The sequence below is a fragment of the Malaclemys terrapin genome, chromosome 18, assembly GCF_027887155.1.
Source record: "Malaclemys terrapin pileata isolate rMalTer1 chromosome 18, rMalTer1.hap1, whole genome shotgun sequence".
In the NCBI taxonomy this organism is placed as follows: Eukaryota; Metazoa; Chordata; order Testudines; family Emydidae; genus Malaclemys; species Malaclemys terrapin.
In genome coordinates, this window is record NC_071522.1 from 3580789 (window position 1) to 3607651 (window position 26863).

The following is a 26863-nucleotide window of genomic DNA, read 5'->3' on the forward strand; positions in this document are numbered from 1 at the left end:
TCTTGCTGTGTTCAGTTATGCTTGCTGGATACTGCAAGCTTATGAGTTTCAGTTTAACAAATTGATAAGTACCAGGCTTGTTATCCCAAGGGGAGTCTATGATGCACTTCAAACCAAATGCACTGCTTTAGGTAGAATAGACAAACAGATTTATTAACTATAAAGATAGATTTTAGTGATTGTAAGTCAAAACATAAGTCAGATTTGGTCAAATAAAAGCAAAACACATTCTAAGCTGATCTTAACACTTTCAGTGCCCTTACAAACTTAGATGCTTCTCACCACAGGCTGGCTGGTTGCTCTTCAGCCTGGCTCTCCCCTTTGATCAAGTTGTTGCTTGGTGTGGTGGTGTCTGTAGATGTAGGTGGAAGAGAGAGGAAGAGCATGATAAATGTCTTTCCCTTTTATCATGGCCTTTCTTCCCTTGTGGCTTTGCAGCTTCCCCCCACCCAGTCAGAGTTAGGTGAGCATTGCCTCATTACAAAAACAACAAGGAGTCTGGTGGCACCTTAAAGACTAACAGATTTATTTGGGCATAAGCTTTCGTGAGTAAAAACCTCACTTCGGATGCATCCGAAGAAGTGAGGTTTTTACTCACGAAAGCTTATGCCCAAATAAATCTGTTAGTCTTTAAGGTGCCACCAGACTCCTTGTTGTTTTTGTAGATACAGACTAACACGGCTACCCCTGATACTTGCCTCATTACAGTTCCAAACTGACCAAAGGAAGGGGAGTGACTCCCTCAAGAGTCTAACATTCCTTTTTTCCTGTGAGGCTGGGCTGGGTTTGTCCCATTCCTGCCCTGATGAGGTGTGAACTGCCTCTCTGCTCTTGGGGAGTTTTTGCCTGGGCTTATTTTAAGCCATGAGGATACATGTACATTTTCAGCCTCATAAGTACATACATGAAATTACAACCTATAACATTACTGTAACAACAATGCTCAGTGCATCATGAGCCTTCTGAAGACACCCACTGTGACAAACTTTTGCATTGGATACCACACAATCATTTTACAAGGATGAACATGGGGGTGCTGGGTGTTCCCCTGAGGTACAGAGCATTGCACCCATATAATCAGGCTCTGATAACATCCTCCTTGCTGCAAACTGGGCTTTGTAACGGGCCTCTGCATGTCTTCTGATAGCTGCAGTTAATTTTTCCTGTAGTTGTCTTTTGGGTTCTGGAATTTTTTCTCTGTCTTCTGTGTTTATCTGGTGCCCAAATACTTCAATCTATTAAAGCAAAAAAGGAACTCTTAAATTGGAGACACAATATTGTAGCAATATTTAATACTTTACATCTTACTCGAAGCTTTTGAGTTGTAGAAATAGTAAAACAGACTTTTAAAAAATTTGATTGGAAACATTTCAAAAAGGATTATTTTACTACTCTAACAATCTCAAAATAAACTAAGACTTTGATAGCAGTAGGGTACTTTTTTAATGTTTTATTTGACAACATTTGCGTGGACTCTTACTGCATATTAATGACCTACTTGCATTAATACGGATTGTTTCCCTCTTAAACTACCATCTCTCCCAGCCAATTGTTCATTTCCTAATGCAAGGTTGTTTAAATATATATCAAATATATATTTAAATTTAAAAACATTACCTTACACTTATTTTTCAGGAGGGGCATTAGTATTGAAACATGGTGGACTTTTTCCTGAACTTGGTGGCTTATTTTTGGGCCACATGCCCTTTTTCTTGAGTTTCCTTCCCCATCATTTATGATGTTTCAGAGCTCTGTGTTGTCATAACCTTACATCAGTAAAGATGATTGGGTGAGTCTCCTTCCAGTGCCATTCTTAAATTGTTCACCATTTTCAGTAGAACAGTCCACTCTTTAACCGTTTCAAGAGCTGAATGCACTGCCTATGTTGTGCTTCCAGCCTGGAGAGCGAGAGATATAAGCAGGTAATCTAATTCTAGTCCACCTGCAAATATGTGCCCCGTTAAATCAGTTTTAAAATCACACCTTTATATAAACTGCTGCAACTTTGTAGTCCAGGCCTGACAACATGAGATGAGGATTAAATAGCTGCATCATTTACACTGCTGCAGTAGTCACTGATAGAAGGTAAGCAGTACTTTCCCCTTCAAATGTACACTGCATAACCATAGGGTTATATTATTAAGGGGAGAGAGGCTAAGGGTTACTAAGCATATGGAATACCTCTGCATTTTTGCAGTCTTGGTTATAGTTCCGAAGATGTTCTTTGGTAGCTGCATTCAAAGAGTCCTGCTCGGCTGCATTGCTCCCATTAGCAACTGAAAAACAACATAAATTCCTTTTGGACACTGGAGTGTTGTTTTAATCAAGATAAGCTATTAATACCCACTTTAATGCTAGGAGTAAATCATTGGAGCCTGTTCTCTCAGTGCAGGCCTGCAACTCCCTTTGGGGTTAACTAGACACGTGGGCTTGGAGAATCTTCCCTGAGGGTCTATTTTCTTAAGCAGAAACAATTACATTTTAACCCACAGGATGTCATCGTTGCTCCACCAAAGTGCTGATTTAAAAAAACAAACCAAAAAACATCTTCATTTTTACATTTTCACTGACGTTTGATTATCATTGCAAGTTTTGTTCAGCAGGCTACAAATATAGAGCCAGAAAAGATACATCAAGTGAAAGGATATTTTCACCTAGAGAAGAATGCAGTTACCCTCTTAACCTTACAACTGTGTGGTTCCTTCAGAACAGGCTCATTGGTGGGGAAGTAGAACTAGATAGAAGTGCTGTTTTGGATAATTGGGACCTAGAAAGACTTTGAGGCTTTGTCTATCAAGATATGCGCTGCCCAGCATCAGAAGCTTGTAGCATCTTGAAAACAGTTGGGAAAATGTCCTCTACTTTATAAATCCTTTCCTTGGATAGCCATGCAGAAGAGAGCAAATAATTCTCCAAGTAGTTTTCTATCAAAATACTTCAGTCAACTGCTAATTCTTCTTAGCATGTAGCTAGATTAGATAGCCATAGTAAAAGAAGTCCAAATTAAGAGAGGATTGGGCATGGGAGCTATATAGATGTAGAAAACTTCCAATATTGCAATGTAATGGTAAAATTTGATGGAATTTTATAATTTCAATTAATACCATAAGAGGTTAGAGTCCTGGTTATTAATCCAGTCCTGACAGAGGGTATATTTAGTAATATCTGAATTTTAGATATAACATTCACCTGTACTTTTAAAGGGATATCCTTATATTTATGATATTTATGTAAATCAGCTTTTTTTTTTCAGTGCAGTGACCATAACCGGATTTGTCCAGAGCCATTATGTACCTGACACCCCCGGTATAGAATTATTTTTTTGTCTAACATGTCCATTGGGTTGCACAAGTAGAGCAAGGCTATACCAATCACTGTTTTGGAGATGTTCTGAACCATTTACCCATGGTATGGATGGATAGAGGCAATATACCTAAACTTCAGTTATTGGTAAGTCACTTTTCTGTACTGCAAACAGCATATGCAATATATACTGTAAAGTATTAATCACAACAGAAATCTATATTTGAAACTATTGGTAAAAAGAGAAATATGATCAGTCAACAGATATTTCAGGGACTTTATTTGATTTATATCTTTTCAGAAAACCATATTACTTACTTGTGTTTGCAGCCTGCATTAGCTGTTCAAGTAGATCCAGAGTTACGTTTTTTGCTGTTTTGCCATGAATTTTCCTGGTCCTGTTTGTACCATCTGTAACTAAAGCAAAGGCTACAAATGTAGACTCACCACCTTTCAGGCCAGGAATAAATTTCTTAATCTCTTTAGAGATGAATAACATACGGGTTATGAGGCTCAACCCTGATGAGGAAAGGTTTCCATGAAACTCCCTGATGGACAGTTATGGAATGATTTTCCACAATTGTTTTTTCTAATCCCAGGCTGTTAGTTTCTGGCTTATGCTCCAAAACATGAAGGTTTATATCTTTGTATATATTTTTATTTGTCCCTCTCTCTTGTGCTTCTTCCAAAAAAAATAGCTCCAGCTTAATGTTTCCAGGCTAGTGAAATAGTGCACTATACTGTACCTAAAGCAGCTGCCACTGGTGGTGAGTGAGTTAAGGAGCTATCCTGGTTATATTTGGTAACTCTAAACCAGCAGTTCTCAAACAGTGGATCGGGACCCCAAAGTGGGTGGCAACCCCATTTGAACGGGGTTGGCAGGCCTGGCTTGGACTTGCTGGGGCCCAGGGGTGAAGTCCGATCCCCTCTACCCAGGGACAAAGCCAAAGCCCAAGGGCTTCAGACCTGGGCAGCAGGGCTCAGGTTGCAGGCCCCCTGTCTGGAGCTGAAGCCCTCGAGTTTCAGCTTTGGCCCCCTGCCCAGAGCAGTGGAGCTCAGGCTTTGGCCCCCCCACGTGGGGCAGTGGAGCTTGGGCAGGCTCAGGCTTCGGTCCCCCCTCCTGGGGTCGTGAAATAATTTCTGTTGTCAAAAGGGGGTCACGGTGCAATTAAGTTTGAGAACCCCTGCTCTACACTATATAAGTCCCTCCAAGGAAAAATGCCACAAAAGGAATAGGGAAGTCCAGCCTAAGGTAGCTGTGGATGTTCTAATTATTCATATATAATGCCTGATACTTTAAAAAAGAACCCAACCCTGATAAGCTCTTGGCTTCAGTAATATGTTGTAGCAATGAGTTCCACAGGTTAATTATGCAGTATTGTTAGCCCTTCCTGGGAAGACAAACACCTAGTTAACTCCTCTGGGATACTGAAGAGCAAGTTTGACTGATTTCAAAGGCAGCCCCAGTCCTTCAAAGCTGGAAGGAATGTGGAGCATCACTGATTATACAAATAAGAGCTGATCAGATTTTTCCCCAAGGTACTCTCCATGTCCCCATCAAAGCCTTTATTATATAGGTGTGTACGTGATAAGAGCCATGTAACTTTCGCTAACCTGTAGGAGGTGGTGGTTGTACTGGGGAAGGTTGAGGAGGCAACATCTGAGATGGAGTCAGGGACTGCAGCGAAGGTGCAGGTGCTATGAGGCTATAAGAGAGGAGAGACACATTCTCATATATTCCACAGGCACACTCCACTGTGACACATGCTGTATTTGTTTTCCTGAAGTCCCTTTGCTGCTGTTTTCTATCACACCTTTTTGCTGATACGGAGGCAATGTGTTTTCTGTCTCAACGGTGGGTGACAACCTGCCTTTCATTGTCAGACCAGCCCCTCCTTTTCACTCCCTGTCCTTTCTTTGTGCTACCTACTTTTGCATAAAGAGGGACAATAACAGAGGTGAATGAATTCCAGATCAGGCTAGAAGAGAGATGATACCTGAGTTCTTCCTTTTGCTTGAGGCATATCATCACAAATAACATAAAAAGGATCCTATATAAGCAATACAGATTTTCAGTTTTTATTTTGAAGTGAATTTGATGCTAATGAAACACGTTGGCTTGACAGTCCTGAAAACTGATGTCTTCTCTTATCCATAGAATGGGTACAGCCTGGGGAGCAGCAGTGCAATCTTTCCATGCACTCCCAACTAGTGTACCATAACCCTCAGCTGGAAGAAACCGTATGGGAGCAGTGGATAGCTCAGTCTCCATGCCCTTTGTGAATCACACTCTTAATCCTTAACCTCTCTGTTTAAAGGTGCCAGTTAGTGCCACTTGCGTTTAGAGCCCTGTTCGGATCCACGGATATAAATTGGTATCCGTGGAACCTCAGGGCTATCCCAGGAACCGCAGCAGCGAAATGAGCAGAATGTTTGGCCACCACTCCCAGGAGCTAGCGCCCCATGCTGGCAGCGCCTCTGGTGCAGCTGTACCGCCCCCAGCCCGACCCACTGGGCCGGGCACCAGGCTCACCGGCAGCTGTCCCTGGTCATGCTCTTGTGTTCAAGCGGCTCGCACGCCACCAGACAGGAGACGCAGACAGCTGCGTGGAAGGGACGGGGGCACGGCTGGGGGTGGTACAGGCACACTGCGGGAGCTCCTGGCACGGGGTGCTGGCTCCTGGGAGCAGCAGCCCTACATTCTGCTCCTTTCGCTGCTGCGGTTCCCGGGAGAGCTCTGCGGTTCCGCGGATACCAGTTTATATCCATCGATATCTGCATCCATGGATATAAATTTGTATCCACGCAGGGCTCTACTTATGTGGTTGGTGTTTATGAGGAGGACTCCTTTCCACCAGGTCATTTAACAGGGGCTACAAAACATGTATCAGGTACAATAAGTACTTAGATAATAATGATTTTGTGCTGCTCTCATCTTCGTCTGTATTCATAGATTCCAAATCCAGAAGGGAGCACTGTGATTGTCTAACCTCCTGTATAACATAGGCCAGAGAACTGCTCCACAATCATTCCTAGGGCATAGCTTCTAGAAAAACATCCAATCTAGATTTAAAAAGCAATGATGGAGAATCTACCACAGCCCCTGGTAAATTGTTCCAATAGATGATTACCCTCACTGTTAAAAATGTATGCCTCATTTCCAGTCTTAACTTGTCTATCATCAACTTCCAGCCAGTGGTTTGTGTCACTGTCCTTATTTTACAGATGGAGAAACTGAGGCCCAGCAAGGTGAAGTGACTTGTCCTAAGTCACTCAGCAGACGGGTGGCAGAGCCAAGAATAGAACACAAGTCTCCTGAGTCTAGTTCTCCATCCACTGGGCCATACTGTCTGAGTGGAACAAATGACTGAAAGTGGCTGTATATCATTACCAATCCCCTGAGCCATTCAGTCCTCCAGTTTTATGGAAATTTTGCCCCAGGGTTCTGGAGAATGAATCCTCTTCCCACTTTTGGTCATATGACTTAGAAATATTTGGCTGGAACTGTTAAAATATTTGTTACATTGTAGTTTGCTGTATTTCATATGGGATTTTTTTTAAAGGCATTAATCACTCTGCTGCATTATAAAACAACAGTGGAAAGTCTTGGGGATGTTATCTTGACTAAGATTATTTCCCCCCTTCCTCCCCCGAGTGTTCTCTTTGGTAGCATATTGCACAGCATCTTACCTTCCCTCTGAGTATGCATCAATAGAAAGCTACAAGAGAAACAGAAAGCAACATCCTAAGTCAAGATTTTTTTAAACAGCTTTGAGATTAGCTTTCTGCCTTCACTATGTCTCCCCCTGAAAACCCATGTCAGAGTTGTGGCAGGCCAGCTTTTGAATATCAGACAAGACAGAGTGGGCCTGGGGGAGTTTCACTCCTTCCACAAAGATACCTCTCCCATTCTATTGAACAAGGGTTCTCTGAGCTAGCTCTGGAAGGTTGGGCTGTTTGGCAGCATTGTTGACAGAACATTAATTTGCATCAATGGTAGTACAAGGCAGAATCAATGCAGCACCAGATAAGTACGTTTTCTCTATGGGTAACTAATAAATCTGGAAGATTGAAAGGAGTTAAATTAGGTTATTTATAATAAATTGCTCTTCTATACTGCCCTTCATTCAGATATCTTAGAACACATATAAATATTAAACTTCATAACCCCAGTGGGATATGCTGTAGTAGTTACTATTCCTACTTCAGAGATGTGTAAACTAAGGCATAGAAGGGATCTGTGACTTGCAAAAAGACATATATTGAGACAGGATTAGAATCCAGGAGTATTGAGCCCTTAGCCCTCTGCTCCAGCTACTATAAAAGACTAATTTAATTCAAATATAGTTTCTCCATTGACTGGAATCCCTCAAGGCCAAGACATAAGACAAAGATGCTAATCAGAAAAACCCAAACTAGCAAACTTTATCACAAGTTTCTAAGGATTATAAACTGGTTGCTGTGGAAATGATTATAATGTCACAAATGGAATTAAAAAAATAAGATGGAGAATAACAAAAGCTTAATTAGTAAAGACCTTGTTTTCATGTATAAGTGCCTGATGATAATGAGGGAAGAAAAATAAATTATTTAAGCATCAACATTTCTAAACAGAATGTTCTTAAGAGTTGGCTATGAGCTCTCATGGGCTCTTTATGACCTGTAGTACTTAGCAGTGTCCATTTGGGCTCATTTTAATAAATTTAGCTCTTTTATTACCCTCTTCTCCGTGAGTCTTTTGATTTCAGCTTGCAGACCATTGATCTGTGCCTCTGCCTTCCTCTGTATTTCATAGCGCAATTGTTTCTCCTGGAAGATGTAATTTGAGATGGCAAAAGTGAGTAAATAGTCTAGACATCAAAAGCCAGTTGTGTCTTTTGGCATCTAGTTTACCAGCAGTGACCAGGAAGGCAAAGGTCAGTGAAAATTCTGTTGCAACACTACAAGAGAACAAGCACAGAAAACATTTTTATTAGGGCTGTCAAGCAATTAAAAAAATTAATCTCAATTAATTGCACTGTTCAACAATAATAGAATACCATTTATTTAAATATTTTTGGATGTTTTCTACATTTTCAAATATATTGATGTCAGTTACAACACAGAATACAAAGTGTACAGTGCTCACTTTATATTTTTATTATAAATATTTTCACTGTAAAAAAAACAAAAGAAATAGTATTTTTCAATTCACCTAATACAAGTACTGTAGTGCAATCTCTTTATCATGAAAGTTGAACTTACAAATGTAGACTTATGTACAAAAAAATCCACATTCAAAAATAAAACAATGTAAAACTTTAGAGCTTGCAAGTCCACTCAGTCCTACTTCTTGTTCAGCTAATTGCTAATATAAACAAGTTTGTTTACATTTGCAGGAGATAATGCTGCCTGCTTCTTGTTTACAAAAGCTCCATGAAAGTGAGAACAGGCATTCTCGTGGCACTGTTGTAGCTGGCGTCACAAGATATTTACGTGCCAGATGCACTAAAGATTCATATCCCTTCCTGCTTCAACCACCATTCCAGGGCACATGTGCATGCTGATGACAGGTTCTGCTCGATAACCATCCAAAGTAGTGCGGACCGGCACATGTTCATTTTCATTGTCTGAGTCAGATGCCACCAGCAGAGGGTTGGTTTTCTTTTTTGGTGGTTTGGGTTCTGTAGTTTCCGCATCTAAGTGTTGCTCTTTTAAGACTTCTGAAAGCATGCTCCACACCTCGTCCTCAGGTTTTGGAAGGCACTTCAGATTCTTAAACCTTGGGTCAAGTGCTGTAGCTATCTTTAGAAATCTCACATTGGTACCTTCTTTGCGTTTTGTCACATCTGCAGTGAAAGTGTTCTTAAAATGAACAACATGTGCTGGGTCATCATCCAGGACTACTATAACGTGAAATGTATGGCAGAATACAGGGGAAACAGAGCAGGGGGCATAAAGTTCTCCCCCAAGGACTTCAGTCACAAATTTAATTAACACATTTTTTTAACGGGCGTCATAAGCCTGGAAGCGTGTCTTCTGGAATGGTGGCTGAAGCATGAAGGGGCATACGAAATATTTAGCATATCTGGCACGTAAATACCTTGCTACAAAAATGCCATGCAAATGCCTGTTCTCACTTTCTGGTGACATTGTAAATAAAAAGCAGGCAGCATTATCTCCTGTAAATGTTAACAAACTCGTTTGTCTTAGCGATTGGCTGAACAAGAGGTAGGGGACTGAGTGGACTTTTAGGCTCTGAAGTTTTACATTGTTTTGTTTTTGAGTGCAGTTACGTAACAAAAAAAATATACATTTGCAAGTTGCACTTTCATGACAAAGAGATTGCACTATAGCACTTGTATGAGGTGAATTGAAAAATACTATTACTTTTGTTCATCATTTTTACAGTGCAAATATTTCTAATAAAAATAATATACACTTTGATTTCAATTACAACACACAATGCAATATATGTGAAAATGTAGAAAAACATCCAATATATTTAATATATTTCAATTGGTATTCTATTGTTTAACAGTGCGATTAAAACTACAATAAATTTTTTTACTCATGATTAATTTTTTTGAGTTAATCGTGTGAGCTAACTCTGATTAATTGACAGCCCTAATTTCTATAATGATGCTGGGGTTTGTATCCTATGGGAATTAAAATTATGTTAGGCAGATTTCTGGGGTTCTTATTAAGAATTCCATATTAGGACAGTGGGGGACAAGGGAGCTGATGTGCTATTGGAGGTGCCACCTTTAGACAAAAATACATACAAATTAACTTGTCATTAAATATCTGATGGCATCTTTTGCAAGAGTATTTATTTATTTTGAATATCAGGGTTTGAAGGGGCTGCAGGATGTCATCTAGTCCAACCCCCTGCTCAAAGCAGGACTAATCCCCAGACAGATTTTTGTCCCAGATCCCTAAATGGTCCCCTCCAGGATTGAACTCACAACCCTGGGTTTAGTAGGCCAGTGCTCATACTACTGAGCTATCCCTCCCCTAGAGTAGAAGAGTTAGCTGTGATATCCAGGCCATGTTTCAACTCAAATAATTGCATGTTGCCTACAGTAACTAAGTTCCTTCTGCAGCTTCAGTTGGAGAAGCTTTTCCTCTCTTCCTAAGGACCTTGTTGTGTGGTGCTACCGCTAGAGATTAACTGCTGTATCCCACCACAGAGAGACTATGTTTCTGTGAAGAGGAAAGTGACCCTGATACATTGCAGACTAAAGCCTTTTAGGATCCTTCAGAATAAAGTTCTGTAGAAATGTAAGGGCTTATGGCTGAAAGCATGTTATTTCTACAGTTGCTGCTATAGGGGGTGTGAGGAGGTAATCACAACTCCAGTTTGGCTCATATCCTGTATCAGCCATGCAGTTCCTCTTCCTCTCCGTTTCTCCAAATAGTACCTGTGATAGTTGTTCTTCCAGATAGACCCTTTGTGCTTCAAAGGTTCCTTTAGTCTCTTCCAGAAGCTGTAGTAGTCTGCTCTCTTGTTGCCTATAATTTCATTAAATAGTTAATTTAAGATGGCGAGACTATTTTTTAAAAAGTGTAGATCACTTAACATATTTGGGAGGAGTTTCTGAACTATGCATCACAGGAGGGTTTTCAGACGCTGTTTAAGATGCCCCCCTGCATGCCACTATATATTATATGAAAAATGAGTGCTTGGAGAAGGGATACAGCCACCTCCATGCTGCTAGTTAGCAGTAAAATAGATTCTTTGACGGGAATCAGACAAGGTGGCATGTGATGGGGAGCCAAAGGGCTAAGAGGAGAGAGCCATAAAGGGGAGCAGTGTGATGGGGAAGTGTAATTGTAGTCCTATATCTGGGAAGACTAGGATTGTTTTGAGTTTGTTTTTTGTCTTTTTACCTCTTTTGTTCCTCTTCTCTAAACCTTTGCAACCTTTCTTCCTGTTTCAGTCTCTCCATGTGCTGCCTTTGAAGCATCTCACGCTCCGCTCTGCAAACCAGAACATACTGATTTTTTGTTTTAAATAAGTATGTGTGGGTTTCCACCTCTACTTCTACATCCAAGACAGAGCTCCAAGTATACCTTTTCCTTCCCCCTACAGTTTTATTCCTTTCAGTGCCTCCGAGTCTTATATCTGGCTTCAAGGGTAATCCTGCACATGGCGTTGAAGCTGGTGTTCTTGCTTAGATTGTCTTTTCTTGGTCTGCTCCTCAAGAAGGCAAGCACTGCTGGCTAGAGGCCTGGGGAGCCAGGAGTATGCTCTTGGGCTTGATCTCCTTATTGGCACTTGCATTAAGTAACTGCACACCACTGAGCTAACGCCAGTGAATGCATTAGTGAGAACCTTTTCTCCTGAAAGGAAAGAAGTTATCACCTCATATCCTAGCGCAGTAGGGATATACACCACTCACTGCAAAACGTTTAAGAGTTAACAATGCAACCACCGGCTATGAGTCAGATGCCTCAAGCTTAGATCCTGATACAATCACAACTGGATGTGTGTGTGCATGTGAGGGAGTTGTGTATGTAAATGGGGTCCACCGATCAGCACTTCTAAGAGCAAGGAGAAGAATCTTAGAATTGAATTGACCATATACACCCAGTGCAACTGCTGCTTTGCTTTCCCATGTCCCTTTAGGACACTACAGTGCATAGTGCTACTTAAAAGAAGCCACTGATCAGCAGAGCAAGCGTGGACTCTAGATGAACAGCACAGAATGAATGTTATTTAAACTCTCCATTTCTCCCTTTTCTAGTTGCAAGTGAATTTCCTTCCCCAAAATGTGCCTGGGAAAGGTCTCCAGAATTCTACATTGTTTTGGTTCCTGGAACATGTAAGATGCACCAGGCTTGCAGGGAGTTCCCATAAATGCAGAAGATGAAGTAAAACTGCATTTAATTCTGATTAAAGAGACAAGATTGGGGAGGTAATATATTTTATTGGACTAACTTCTTCAGGTCTTGTTTGAGCTCTGTGTATACTCAAAAGCTTGTCTCTCTCTAATGGAAGTTGGTCCAATAAAAGATATTACCCACCTTGTCTCTGTAATATCCAGGACCAACACAGCTACAACACTTCAATTCTGATTGTTCTGCTAGGGTTAGGTTTAAATATGGTAGTGTGTAAATAGCAGGACTTCAGCTCAGTCATCTGCTCAGCAGAGAGCATTAATCTGACAAAACCACTTAGTGGGTAATGATTTGCTCATTAGCATACTTATAGCATTGATAATAAAGTGGAGTATGGGAGGCTGCCAGTGGATGGTGCTAAAGTTTTTTGTTAATGATTGTATTTAGGGAAGGACATTCTAGGAGATTGGGGGAAGAGGGAGAGAAACTTGTAAAGTCAGTGGTTGAGACAGGCTCTCTAACTCCATCCACCCACAGGGTGGATAGGAAATCACAGGCCTGTATTGCAGGGCCTCCAATGCGTATTATCCCCTAGGCTCCTTAGAGGTAAGGCTGGTAAATCTGTTTCAGTTCCAGATATAAAGTGGGAATCTTTGTATATTTTTTGCTGTTCGTGGAAGTTGGATAATAATGAAGCTAGAAGGACCAGTTTCACTGTTTACAATCAATTTCATTCTCTGGCTCTCACACACACTTAGCCCAGTGTTGTTGGGTTTGTGACCCAAACACCTTAAGAAAAGATTTAAATTCCCCTTTCCCTTCAACTCTCTTCTTTAAAATTTACCAACAGAAAAACTGTGAAACTACTCCCAGGCTTATGCAATGAGCTCTCTGGAGGCCTCTGCCTGCATGAAGCTCATTGCAAGAGTTGAGTCAAAATCTAATTCTAACTGCCCCCCCCCCTTTCTAATAAATTTTACAGTGGATCCCTTAAAGTTAGGCACAAAATACTCAGGGCACTGGGAGGTCCCACATTGAATCCAGCAGATGGAGAGTTAATTTCTCTGCTCAAGTCTCTTATGGCTCATAGCTGCACAGGTGAAAGCTGTTGGTCTAATAAGGTGGGGCTCCTGAGGGGAGCAATCAGGAGCCCAATGCAGCAGAATGCCATAAATGTGTCTCCCAGGCAGAAGTAGGAGACCTCTGGTTAGCAGCAAACAGACTAAGCCCGGCCTCGCCAAGGAGGCGGAACTGGGCACTAAGCTTTAGAGGATTTTTTTTTGGTGGCAGCACATCAAGGACTTTTGATAGTTGTTGGCTTAAAATCATTTGATTAAAACCTGTTTACCTCCAACTCCTGCCAATAAACACTTGGGAGGAAAACCCCATGTCTTGGAGTACGCTGACAGACTCTGCTGGTTTACAGCTCTCTAACCCTTTTTAATAGGCAGCCTGCATCTCCTCTATCCCAGCCCTGAAGGTAGAGCAAGGCAAGGATGCAGCTGCTTTGCACCCGCGCTCGTGTATGGTATAGTGCCCCCTGCAAAAATGATTTCTTCTGTAATGTAGAAATGTATATTTGTTCCCCTTTGAAAACTGCTCTTGGTGCCTTCCCCTCCATGCCCTTGCTGGGCTGTGTAATTGATAGCACCCCCAGGTCTGTACTGCTTCACGGGGTAGGTATGGTACATTCAGGGCCATTTGAGATATTAAAGGCAGCAGTCTTGACCAATCTTGGACTGAACTAGCCATTTTAATAGTCACAGCCCTGGCAGTAATGTTGAGAAATAGATGAGTACTGTATAGTTACATCTACTATCGTCTCTAAATATGACTCAAAGTCCTGGTAAGAAAGATCTTGCCCTGTGATATGCAGGTGACAGTAATGCCTAGTAGAGCTACCTTGCTTGTCTTCTGTCCTGAGCTCTGGTTCTTGGAGGTACTGGTACTCTGCACAAGTAGCTCCAGGGAGGCAAAGCTGTGGAAAGGAAAATAAAAACAGTGAGAACATGGCAATTGTCAGCTTTCTGAAGAGCACACAGAGATAGCCAGACAACAGCATCAGTTCCCACAGACATGTTAGACATGAAGCTAGATCTGAGTTGATAGAAGTTCCATGCAGAGTACATAGTGCTTAATCTGCACATGTATATATTCAATAGCCTGATTATAGAATTTTCCAGAAAAATTCCAAATATTTGTGGCTGAAAGATACTTTTAGAAAATATTGTGAAATCTGCTAACAAATCACTGGTAATGTACGTATCAAACATCAGTTATTGGGGCTTCTTGTTCAGGTTGTTTTAAGAGCATTTATTTACCAACTTCCTTCTCTACTGGCAGGATAGCATTCCCGTGGAACAGGAAGTCAGGGGTTTTTAAGGGACAGTAGTGCTGGTTATATTTTCTGTGTTCTGCATTTTTACATTTGTAAGAACTGTGCCTAAGTGCAGAGGCAGTGGCCATTTTCTTCTCAGAGTTGCTGCAGCGTGTACAGAGGAGATACATGCATTGTGCTCTTCCTCGCTGAGACTTTACTTTTTCTTTCTTGCTGTTTTTCCTGTAGTCTGGAATAAGACTGAGAGCATATGGTTCCTTTTTTGGATATAGGAGAAACATAGTACTTGTCTATAAACCAAGATCTATCATGTCTTGTTACATCATGGTAGTATTCTGTCTTATAACTAGTTCTGCATTTGCCTGGTATGAGCCTGTTACTGAATTGTCTTATGGATCTGATAGGAGCGGTAGCACAGTCCACTAACAAGGTTAAAACATAATTTGGGTCCATCTGCACAGGTGAGACCAGACTATGCTATAACAACTCCTTAATTGTGGTGGTTTTGCTAGTTGTGACGCATGGCTAGAAAGGGTTAAACATCCTGCAAAATAAATAACCCTCAAAAGACGTGGGGAGATTTTTGTGTATTTACATATGTATGAATAGGGTCCACAATGTTATCAATAGTCCCTGTCTGTGCTGTATTCTGATAATTCAGAGGTCAAAAGAACATCCTATCATTTAAATTAATTGCAAACATGGGCTATCTCGGTGTTCATCTCTTTTTTAAATGTAGTGTGAATGGTGGAGGAACAAGCAAATGGCCTTTTGATAATTCGTATAGCTAGGTACCGGTGTTGGACCTCCTTCAAAGTTATCCTAATGACCTTTTGTTCTCTGAGGAACTCCAACTTGTCAAAAGTCATGAAATTGTATAAAAGATCCTTGGGTCCTGATTCTGTCATCTCAGATCTGCTTAGGCTTCATCGGGGGAAGTTTGAGTCGCAAGACTGAGGTCCCAGTTATGCTGGGACGCCCTGAATGTGACATTTGGACTATAAATTATGAACTATTTCTGAAAGAACTCTTTGCAACTACAAAGCTCATCATTTCTGCTATGAATCTGAACCGCAATGAATTGAACTCATATCTGTATGTATACTGATCTTTTAACCATACTCTCTCTCTTTTGTTTTTTAATAAATTTTAGTTTAGTTAATAAGAATTTGCTGTAGCGTGTATTTGGGTAAGATCTGAAACATTCAATAACCTGGGAGGTGATGTGTCCAATCCTTTGGGATTGGTAGAACCTTTCCTTTAATATGATGAAATAAGATTTACAGAAATTTTCATCATATTTGATCTGAGTACCTGGATGGAGGCCTGAGGCTGGATCACTTTAAAGGAACTGTGTGGTTTGGACTTCTGAGTGTAACCAGTAAGGTAATAAAGAAGCTGTTTTATGCTGGCTTGGTGAATCTAAGTATTGGAATATCCACCTGCTTCATGGGCATACTGCATCTAGATGGATATGTTGTTCTTGTTACACCTGTTCCAGGTGCAAGTCTTGTGCAGTCCCAGGTGCAGGATGTGATCTCACCTTGTGTGGGATCATGGACTGGGAAGGGGTCACTGTCATCTCGGTGTAGCTGGCTGGACAGTTCTCTGAAGAAGTGTTTTCTGATCACGTCTTGAAATTCTTGCACAGATAAATTTGGCCCTTGAGTCCTTAGAGCTGCTTCCATCTGGTCTGGCTAAACCAAATAATAAGCAGTGATTTATGGCCCAGTAAAATGAATTGCAGTTGATGTGAGCTTTTGTAGCATCTCCTCCCTGCCCTTCCTTTATATCTGTGCACCCTCTTCTGTGTCAGGATGCTGTTGAACTTATTTTTTTAATCTTTCTTTTTGTCACTGACTCACCTCCTAGCCTCAGTGTTAAACACAGTCTTTGTCTCTTTAGCTCCACATTTTATTTACCCCAAATTATGATTTCTAAAATAAGTTATCATGGACTTGAATGAAACTGCATGTTTTGTGAGAAAGGAAATGTGACACTTACCGACTGACATGTCTTCAGATAGTCCCGAAGCAATAAGATGAAGGCTGTGCTGAATGCAGGGAGGCAGTTATATGATGGCTGATCAAGTCCAATGATTACCTGGTCCCAGACATAAAGCAATGTATCCATAGTCAGGTAGCCTGTGAAAAGTTGCAGAGTGACCCTTTTACTACAGGCAGGGATATTTGTATGCATGAGATGCACCGAGTTTGGAAGGTCTGCTGGTCATTACAGGAATGAGCTGTACAATCACTCCTCTGCCAGGAGACTATGGATAACTCAGACTCTCGTTCTACGTCTCTGTTTGCTACTGGTTGCTTGTTGTTCCCCAGAATGAGTAGGAAAGGGGAGAGTGATAGCTGAGCAAATGTTAATTTCTAAATTGCTTCATTTGGGTGGATTTGTGGGCAGATTGACTCTTGTTTCCTTTCCAGAGATGATCTGAGGTTTGATTGTCTCAGCTAGATTTATCCATGCAAGGTTGGCTAAAAATAGCAGTGGAGATGCAATAGCATGGACGTTAGCACGGGCTAGCATTGTGAGCACGTACCTAGGGTCCTCCGTGTGCTTATACAGCTGGAGTTGAAGCCCATGCTAATGTGTTTACACAGCTGTTTTTAGCCATGCTAGTGTGGGTAAAGTCAATCTGAGTATGTCTACCTGTGCTGTAATTACACCATGGACTGCTGTGTAGCTATACCCTAAGGACCAAATTAATGACTTCCGTTTTACTAATATCAGTGATACATTTGGCCCTATCTCTCTGTCTTCCCTCCCATTGGAGGGAATATCTCGTACCACTGTTCTTCATATACAACATTCTTTGTTCTCTTACAAGCTAGTCCTTATGTGGCAAAGCCCGATTCATTTTAGGATTGGAAGAAGTTGGCTTGTGACTCATTTGAAAACCTCAGAAAGGGCCTTACCCACAAAGACGGTACTGATGGCTGGTTGGAGCATGTGCTGCAGTGCCCTCCGCAGGGGTTCCTGAGGCTTCTCTGCTAGGACACAATGAAAGAGTTCAAGGTAAGTAGATTTTGCATAACGGTTGGAATTTATATGAAGTTTCAGTCAAGCTCCGAGACTAATGTGCTAGTTGTCTCATGAGCTGGTGACTGTATTTACATTTACACTTTATATAGGGCCAGATCCAATGGAGCTCTACCGATGGACACCAGCTGAGGCTCTGATTAATAGAACAGCTTTTCGCCGAGATAATGAACAGCGTATCAATCCCAAAGTGAAGGAAGATCAGGCTTTTTGTTTCACCTCCTAGAGAGTGGGCAATTATTACCACATAATACTTCTGTTATTTTATTCACTACACAGCAAAATTACCTGTCTGACTGTAAATGCCTCGAATGATGTTGGCCAGGTCCCTGTCCTTTTGCTCTAACATTGAGGTTGCTTCCTCCAATATATTGGCACTGGCGGGATCCTAGAACAAGAAATAACAGCATCTGTGTGAGAAATTAAAATGCATTGAGAGGAAGGGACACTATGTCCTATTGACGTCTTTCCTTTATACAGCTCACAGAAAAGGTGCTGTACAGAACTAAGGAAAATGCCTGATGCTCCATTAGCCTCTCTAACCCAAGCTGTTTTATTCTAGGGAAACAATTTCTAAGGCAAACGAATGGCACAGTGTGTGGCAACTCCTTGTCTATTAAGGTCATCGAGAGAAACTGAAGAGGGTGGGTGCGCAGCTTTCCCCTGATTCTACGTAGGGCACAACCAGTCCAGATTTCATCACATGTTTGTAGGGGACTATGCGTGTGGTATAGGAGCCTGAGCTGTGAGGAGCAGCCAAGGGTAGGAGATCCATGGAGGAGGATGGAGAGGAATGATTTGGCTCTGATCCCAGTCACATGGACTCAATGAAGCCTCTGTAGACAGCTGCATCCTCTTTCTCCAGAGGTGGATAGGCCTGAAAAGGGGAGAGGCATTTGACTCTACCTTGGTGGAGGAGAGCCTCATTAACTGAGGTCGAAGGTTCATGAACGTGATAAACTCTTCAGCCAGAACAGCAGAAATGGAGTCCAAAGATAGGCTGGGTGCAGCAGCGTCTAGGACGACTTGCAGCAGAGGCACCAGTAAAAAATAGTCTGTGTCGGGCAGATTCATGGCTGTGCCTTGAAGCTTATGGTAATAAGAGAGAATGTTCCTCAGGGCTCGTGCTGCAACTGAAATAAAAACCCCAACTTTTTCGGAGTCCTTTTTTTCCTGGTATTGTATACAATCTTTTATTAGTTGCAAAAAGTAAAGGTCACGGCTTCACAATCACAAGATGACCACAAATGACTTCACCTTTGTTATTTTTCAGGTGCTGGAAAGTGGGTTCGGTGGACAACAGAGCCTGAGACCTCAGGAAAATCTCCCGGTCCTTTGGGGATTTAGCTTTATTCATTGCTACTTGGGACAGATACTCCATACGTGCTGGAAAGAAGAACAAGAAGGGAGGCCATGAAGGAGCCACAGGATTCAGTTTTTGCGTGATCTTTAATGTGTTCCCATTTTTCACCAGATTTCTTATTAACACACTACTAGATCTCTCTGTGCAATTGAACCCACTTACATTCATGATAATCTTTGTTTAAACTTTGTACTGATTTATATCCTGGGCCATTGATTTGAGTGGAGCTGCACAGGATGCAAATTATCATAGAAGCTGACTCCATGTGTGTAATGACTGCGCTACCCTGCGAGATCACTTCTGAAAATAATTGGAGCAAACCGATCCATTCCAAAGGCAAGAAAGGTGCTCTTCAGAAGTATTTTATGAGCCCCAGGAATAAATAAGGGAGGGAGATCGCCCTAACCCTCTCTTCAATTTGGTGGCAGAATTTTAGCAAGGGCCTCCCAGAAGCCCCTTCCAGTGTGTCATTTAAAGGAACAACAAAATAAAACCACTGGATTTTTATGACTAGCCATGTGGAGCTTTTTACACTTGTCATTGTAAAATGTAAATGGGCAGGGATAGCTCAGTGGCTTGAGCATTGGCCTGCTAAACCCAGGGTTGTGAGTTCAATCCTTGAGGGGGCCATTTAGGGATCGGGGGCAAAATCAGTACTTGGTCCGGCTAATGAAGGCAGGAGGCTGGATTCTATGACCTTTCGGAGTCCCTTTCAGTTCTATGAGATAGGTATATCTCCATTTATTTATTTGTTCAGACTGTGAACAGCAGTCTCCAGGTACCCTGTCTTTTGTGTTGTGGATAGATATTAATCCCTATATGTCGTACCACACGTGAATGGCGTAGATAGGATAGATTGATTTCTGAACGTGCCCAGAAGTTAGGATGGTCAAATATTTTATAACAAAAGAAGGAACCATTGAAATCAATAAATACCTTTGGTATTAGACAGGTAGAGCCTCCAGGTGAGCCTTCTCAAGTCTGCAGGGAGGGGCTGGTTGAAAAAAGCTTGTAATTTCCCCTTCAGAGCTGGCCTTTCCTCCAGCAAATGCATCTGAAAAATAATGCACAATTGATAGCAGCTAAGTTCTAAATTAAAGCCTTTCAGTATAAGAACAAAGTGTCCCCTCTATATGATATGGACCCCTGCTATAGTCATGGAATCCAGTGAAACCACTCAGAGGGAGTTTTCAGACATGAGGTATATAGAAGCAGGCCTAGTATCTGTTGCAGGTGGAAGGCCTAGTGGGAAGATGAGTTTCCTTATCTGTAAAATCACTTAGAATAAGGAGGATAATTAAATCTAGGGTTTCAGATCGCCTGGTGTCAGCTATATTTTATAGCTAAAGCAAAGGACAGGGAATCAGACATCTGGGTTTTATTCCCAGCTCTGCTACAGATTTGCTGTACTGCCTTGGGCAAGTCACTTAGCCATTTATAACCACTGAACTATGTACAGTTTTCAAAATCAAGAGTGTTACAGCAGGAGGAAAGTGAACTCATTTCAAGCATAAGAATAAGAACTGCCGATGGGAAATCAGCCTGATTCAGATTTTTCCATCCTGCCTGCTGTCTGTCTGGTTTGCCCATTCCTGCCTAAGTTAGTTGTATACAGCAGCTGTCAGGCTGGTGTGCAATTTGATTAATGACCTGCAGGCACTAGGCAGGACTGTTGGTTTATAGGTCTGTGCATTGCTCCATCTCCTTAAGATTTGGCAGGGAAAGGATGAGTGGATTTATTCTGGTTCATTTTGTGCTGTGGAGTGGGTCATGGGGCATTGATAGTTTAGAACTGGCTAGGTTGCTGGCAGCACCTCTGCTGTGGATAGATAAGAGATAATCAGAGTTTCAGTGAACAGGAAGCACTGATTTACCTCATAGTCCCTTCAGATGGACTTGTTTGGGAGGTGACCTGTGCACCTAGGTGAGTGAGGGTGGAGAGAAGGTCCAAGATCAGAATGGAACTTTGCCAAGTGCTAAGGAAAGGACAGGGTGGCACGTACCAGCGTTTGGAGTTGGGAGAGAAGGTATTGGTCTTTCCTGAGCAGAATGATGGAGATTCTAAAGTGTAAGTCAAGAGGGACTGAACTGGGACCTCTGCAGTGATGACGTTGAACACATCTTAGATTGCAAATAGAAATAGAGAGCCCTGAGCCACTTGGGTCCCAGAGCGGCAGTTTTGGTCTACAACCTTGAGGACAAAATCACAAGGTGGATTCTTGGCAAATTTCATGCCATTGGAGCAATATAGATGAAGGACTACAAAGGAAACTTGTTTGTCTTTAGACTGTGAAACGATCAGTTTGGAACAGTTGCAGGTCACATTAGTCCTTTATTTTGAATTTTCATGCAAATCAAATAACCCTCTTAGAAAAAGATAAGTAAATGTACCACTCCATTCTTGATGTGACTCAGAACCAGGGCTGACTTGTTTTTCAGACGATCACCATCTTGCAGTTCATGAGCAACTTGAATATACAGCTGCTCCTCTAGGCAAGTGCTAACTTGAGACATCAGGGCATTATACGGGTCTCCTGAAACAGTCAGAAGGTTTCTTCAGTGTTTATCAGGATAATGGTAAGACAACCAGAAAATAAATAGGGCTGTGTAACTCAGTGATTTAGCTATGAGTGTATGGCTAACATTTAACTATTGTAACAAAATACAGTCACCAGATATTGTTGTAGCAGGGCTCAAGCCTTTTGGCATTTTCTCTTGCAGTGCAGCATTTGTGTTACACAGCAAGTAAAATACTAGCAGAAGCCGTCGTGCCAACGCAGTAGAAGTGTGCATCTTGCCACGATTACTACACAGCTAAACTCCATGTATTCAGATACAACAGTGATAGGCATGGTATAAATGCCCATACAGGTACTAGGAAAGAAGCCAAAGGTTAATGGGCACCTTATTGATCTGCACAACGAAATAAAGTACTTTGATGAAAGGAAAAAAATGAAACAACCAGATGGTAACCTAGAAGTTGAAGGAAGAGGGAGACTGGATATTCTTCTCTTCCCAACCTGTTACCTCCTTGGATGGCCTTGGCAGCTCGCTGTAGGACGAAAGCCTTCTCTGCCGCAGAGAGGTCGGTGAAGAAATGGACGTGGCTCTCCGTCATCTGCTGCTGGGCAGCATCACATAACCGTGCCGTGAAGTCTCGCCATTCCTGCCCGGCATAGAGGGGATTCTGTTAGGCCAGCCTCCCTTGGGCCTAGATGTTCATCTCAAATGTGTGAAGACAGCCACGCTCTCCATGGGTCAGGAAGAGGGATACAGAGGTGCATGTGTGCCTTGGGGGTGGCCTCCACAAACTCCCTTCTGGCAGGCATTCCTTCAAGCCTAACAATAATCCCCCTGAGATTTACAGAATTCCTGTCAACCGCCATCTCTGGCAGGGTGTTGTCACTGTAACAGTGTGTACAAGACCTAGAAAGTGGCAGTGCAGAGGCTTTATCCTTGGGCCTCCAGGGGACTCAAGTGTTGTAGATGATTTCGTTACAGACAGGCACAGCAGGGTTACAGATAGCCCAGATGCTGTAGGCACAGCACATGGGGTCACAGAGGTCATGCAGGTTAGAGAGCCCTCCATCAGGACAGCTGCTGCCTTCTTAGTAAGTACAGCTCCAAAATGTCCCTCTGTGACTCCGACCTTTGCAGTAGTCACATCACTGGGTATTTTTACAGGCAATTGTCTTGCTTGTTTCTCTAGCAGGGGGGCTTTCTGGCTTTTGTGCTGGTTGCTCTATGTTTCTGAAGCTTGCTCACATCAAATTGCCTCTGGCTTTAGCAGAAACCTATAACTGACTGTTGCAATTCAGACCCAATGGCGCAAGACTATTGTATACAGTCCGTTATTTTAGCCCAAGGTGCAGGAGGCTCAGCCCCACATCCCCAAAACCCCTTGATATTAACTGCAAGACAATCCCTCCTCCCAGGGCCATGGACTCAGGAAATGTAAATTCCAGCATTTGGTCACAGCTCTCTGGCCCAAGATCAAGAAAGTCCAAACTTTAAACCCCTTCTTGGTCCTTCAGGATCTGTCCTGACTTTTCGTGCCTCATTCTACCATACCTGTGAGTTCTCAATGTGATTTCGGGCTTTCTGTAGCCATGTCAGAGTTCCTGAGCCACCTGCCATTGCTTCGGGCTGTCTCAGCAGAGGAGTCCCGCCGTTGCTAGGGCCTGTTGCTACAGCAGACTTTACCAAGGCTGTCTCTAGTCTGGCTGTAGCACTAGCCACAAGGAAAATCTATTCACCCCCCCCGCCCATCCCCTCTTCCTCCTCCTTCCAGAAACCACAACCTTCTAGTTATCAGTTGACTGACATCAGTTAAGAGCTGGTTGATTTCACCCTTTGCTTTACAGCATAAATTAAATTAATTTGATCTCTTAACCAGTTTTAATTTTATTTATTCTCCACTGAGTGTTATGATGTTAAAAGGATCCTGTTAAAGGGCTCTTTTTTGTGTGAACTTGCTTTGGTTTATATGAATAACCCCTTTGAAACCTGAAACTGAAATCTCCTGTTCTTCACTGGAGCAATAAGCAATGACCGGGTGTATTTGCATTAGTCAGCTACTGATGCACCTTTAGGTTCTCTGTGTAGGGTGAGGTCAAAGGACAGCTGTCCAAGACTTGCATCAGTTGCCCATTACTGCACACCCGGGTGTGGTTTATGCTACGAGATCCATTAATATTAAAAATCATTTAAAAACGAAAACTCTGTAAATAATCAATGTATGGGTGTGATGTGGCCTGTGCGATGTATCCTTCCGCTGTGCAGATAGTTCTGGTTTGAAATATAGTTTTGTTTGAGAAAAAAGCCTTCCTCTGTCATCCAGAGGCTTGGCTGTCCTTTCAGTAGCCGCTTTTGGCACAACAGCCACTTTCAACTAATTTCCTTCCGTGAAATGAAATACTGAACAGTCTGATTTTTTTCCCCCAAATGAAAATGGCAGCAGGACCACCACTTGCTTCTGAGAGGGCCGCTTGGCACTTTGGAGAATGTGAGCAGTTTAATGGCTCCTTTTTTCCTCCCTTCAGGCTGCTTCTATTATCTTTGCCTCCCGTTAACTCTTTCTCCCCAACAAGGACAGGCATAAGAATTTTGCTTTTCAGGGGCAAGGTCCCAGCTACGTTTTACCGGGAGCTGGTGCATGGTATGACACCATCCGGTGTGCCCACAGGCCAATCAGAATGCAGCTTGAGACAGTCATTTCCCAATAGTGATTCTCAAGAGCTGGCAAGTTCAGGGCATATTGCCTTTGGGGGTGAAGCAGCCACATAACATGCTTGCTGCATACTTCAGGGCACCACACTGCATCTCTGCCCCCATTCAGTGGGTGACTCCCCCGCCCCTCTAACTGCAAATAATTAATAGAGATATTGGGTTATACAGCAGCCTGTTGGTGATGGGCCTCTTCTGCTGCTCATTCTGGACTATACAAGACAAACTGAAATGTGCAGGAAGCCCAGACCAGCTCCTGTTAACTATTTAAAATAGTTCTAGTTGATACTGTGGCTCTGGAATATAACAGGAATCCGTGCGCACCACTGAATCTGAAAACCCTTCTCCTTGTCCCTCTTAAGCCATGGTAGATGTGAGGTTTATCTTCTATCATAACTTCCTTAATTATTTATGTGATGTTGTTTCAAGCTGCAAAGTACCATATACAAGGCAGAAGAAATGGTCCTGCCTGGCACGTGCACTTTGGTTCTGCTCTCTCAGAGCACTGAGTACAGTATAAATAAATAAAAATAATTCTTTCATGAGCTTCCTTTTCCCACAATCTTTAGAGTCTGGGAGAGCAGAGACAAGTAATGTGGTGTAACTGCCAGCTGGTCACATGGAAACATTCAGACTCGCAAAGTGAGGGTGGGAGATATTCATGTGGTGTCTTGGTCATAACTATGACCTTGTGAAATGATTCCCCTGGGGGCAGAGGGACAGTGGCATGAAATCTTTATAATCTGTTAAATTCCTTTAACAACTGTTCATGTAAAAGAACTAAAAGTTGTGCTCTAGTTCAAACAGGAATTAATTCCAGGAAGTTTTATGGCTCGTGATACAGGAGGTCGGACTAGATGATCACAATGATCCTTTCTGGCTTTATAATCTATCAGTCTGTTGTTTACATCCCCACCCTTTTTAATGGCGTAATGGAAAACTGTCCCCTCCATAGACTCAAGTTCAAGTGTGAAATTGTTCACTAGTGAAATAAGTTTGTTGGCCAGAAATCAGTTCCCCTCAGACAAGTCTTGTGACAGGAGCCAAAGCACTGGGAGTCAGGACTCCTGGGTTCTATTCTTGGCTCTGACACTGACTTCTTGTGGTGTTTAGATGCTGCATGTTATTATTAGAACTGGGAGCACTGGCTGCTGGGAATCTGAAAGGACAGGAAACAGGAAGGAGGGGGGAGGAGTTGAGGCTGGGAGAGTTACAGAGTGTGCAGCTACAGCTTGGTAAAGAGATTTCCACTGTAAATAAAGTTCTGTTGAAGTTTGTTAATACCTTGCCTGGTTAATACAACATTTTGGTGATGAGGGTGGGATAACGACAGTCAATTGCAGCAGTATCAAAGGGTCCTACAATGTCAATCGCCACTTTTTCCCATGCAGATTCAAGAAGAGGAACAGGCTGTAATGGAGGGGTACATGTCACTGCTGTCTTATCATGCATTTGGCAAGTGACACAGGATTTTATGAGTGCTTCAGTTTGAGAGTCCATCCCTGGCCACCAATACAGATCCCGTAGTCGTTGTTTGGTTCTGACAATTCCTTGATGAGTATTGTGTGCCAGGTGTATGAGTTTTGATTGTAATCCTTCTGGCACAAGTAGCCGGTGTGTACCTCATAGCACACAGCCATCGAGCAAAGAAAGTTCATCCCGAACTCTAAAATAAGGCAGCAAAACTGGGTCAATGTTTTTAGGGTTACTGGGCCATCTCTTTGTCAGAAATTCCCATAATTTTTGTTGAATTGGACATGCTGAACAAGCAGCTTGAAATTGTTCTCTTGTAACTGCAGTAAGAGTGCTTGTAATAAGCGCAACTACTACATCCTCATCCTCCGGTGGACCATCTGGTGAAGGCAAAGGCAGGCGAGAAAGGCAATCAGCTACCACATTTTCGTGTCAGGCTTATATTCCAGTTCATAATTGAAAGAGAGTAGTCTTGCAGATCATCTAGCAGTATGATATCCTGCTCTTCCCAGTCCTTTTGTGGTGAGCAACGTCGTCAAAGGGCTGTGGTCTGTGTGCAACTTGAACGTGTGGCCCCACAGGTAAGTTTTCCATTTTTCAGTAGCCCAGACACAAGCAAGTGCTTCTTTTTCAACTGTAGAATATTTTCTCTCAGCATTACTTAGTGTCCTTGAAGCAAATGCAACAGTTCTCTCTGTGTTGTCCTCATGAAGTTGTGTGAGGACAGCCCCAAGTCCATAATCAGAAGCATCAGTAGTTACAATTGTGGGCAATGCGGGACTGAATCGTGCAAGTACTGGACTATGTACAATCAAGTCTTTCACCCTTTCGAAACTAGCTTGTGCATCCGTTGTCCACACTAAGGTTGAACTTCTCTGTAGTAATTCTCATAACGGTTCAATGACAGAAGCATAATTGGGAATGAATTTTGCATACCAGGAGGTAAGACCCAAGAAGGAATGTAAGGTTTGCCAATCTGTTGGAGGAGGAGCATTTGAAATTGCTAGGATGTAATCTGGATCAGGTTTTAGTCCAGCCTGTGAAATTATATTCCCCAGAATTGAGGAGGCTGGGAGAGTTACAGAGTGTGCAGCTACAGCTTGGAAAGAGATTTCCACTGTAAATAAAGTTCTGTTGAAGTTTGTTAATACCTTGCCTGGTTGATACAACTCTTGAATAAACTTGGGCAAGTCATGTAACCTTTCTGCCTCACTTTCCCACTCTGTGAACTATATTTACACATACCCTGATGTTGTCTATGGTTGTGTGTAGCGTTGCAGTGA

The 26863-nt window shown here is 42.3% G+C and overlaps 1 protein-coding gene across 3 annotated transcripts; it reads right to left on the minus strand.

Annotated features, from left to right (window-relative positions):
- Positions 1–624: 624 nt before the first annotated feature.
- Positions 625–23026, minus strand: LOC128825478 (uncharacterized). Of its 3 annotated transcripts, none has more exons than XM_054007985.1 (19): positions 22953–23026; positions 21909–22047; positions 21273–21415; positions 19818–19935; positions 18776–18904; positions 18425–18651; positions 17807–17906; positions 17395–17466; positions 16469–16608; positions 16008–16161; positions 14029–14104; positions 11176–11265; positions 10707–10797; positions 8023–8112; positions 6994–7022; positions 4918–5009; positions 3622–3720; positions 2182–2276; positions 625–1235 (listed from the first exon to the last, which is right to left on the minus strand). In XM_054007985.1, exons 1-19 carry the CDS (start codon positions 23016–23018, stop codon positions 1014–1016), a joined length of 2172 nt encoding a protein of 723 aa, XP_053863960.1. In that variant the 5' UTR covers positions 23019–23026; the 3' UTR covers positions 625–1013. The 3 variants fall into 3 exon arrangements, with proteins under 3 accessions (XP_053863960.1, XP_053863961.1, XP_053863959.1); XM_054007986.1 differs by having other exon boundaries at positions 3622–3714; positions 17395–17469; XM_054007984.1 differs by having other exon boundaries at positions 17395–17469.
- Between the last annotated feature and the right edge of the window lie 3837 nt (positions 23027–26863).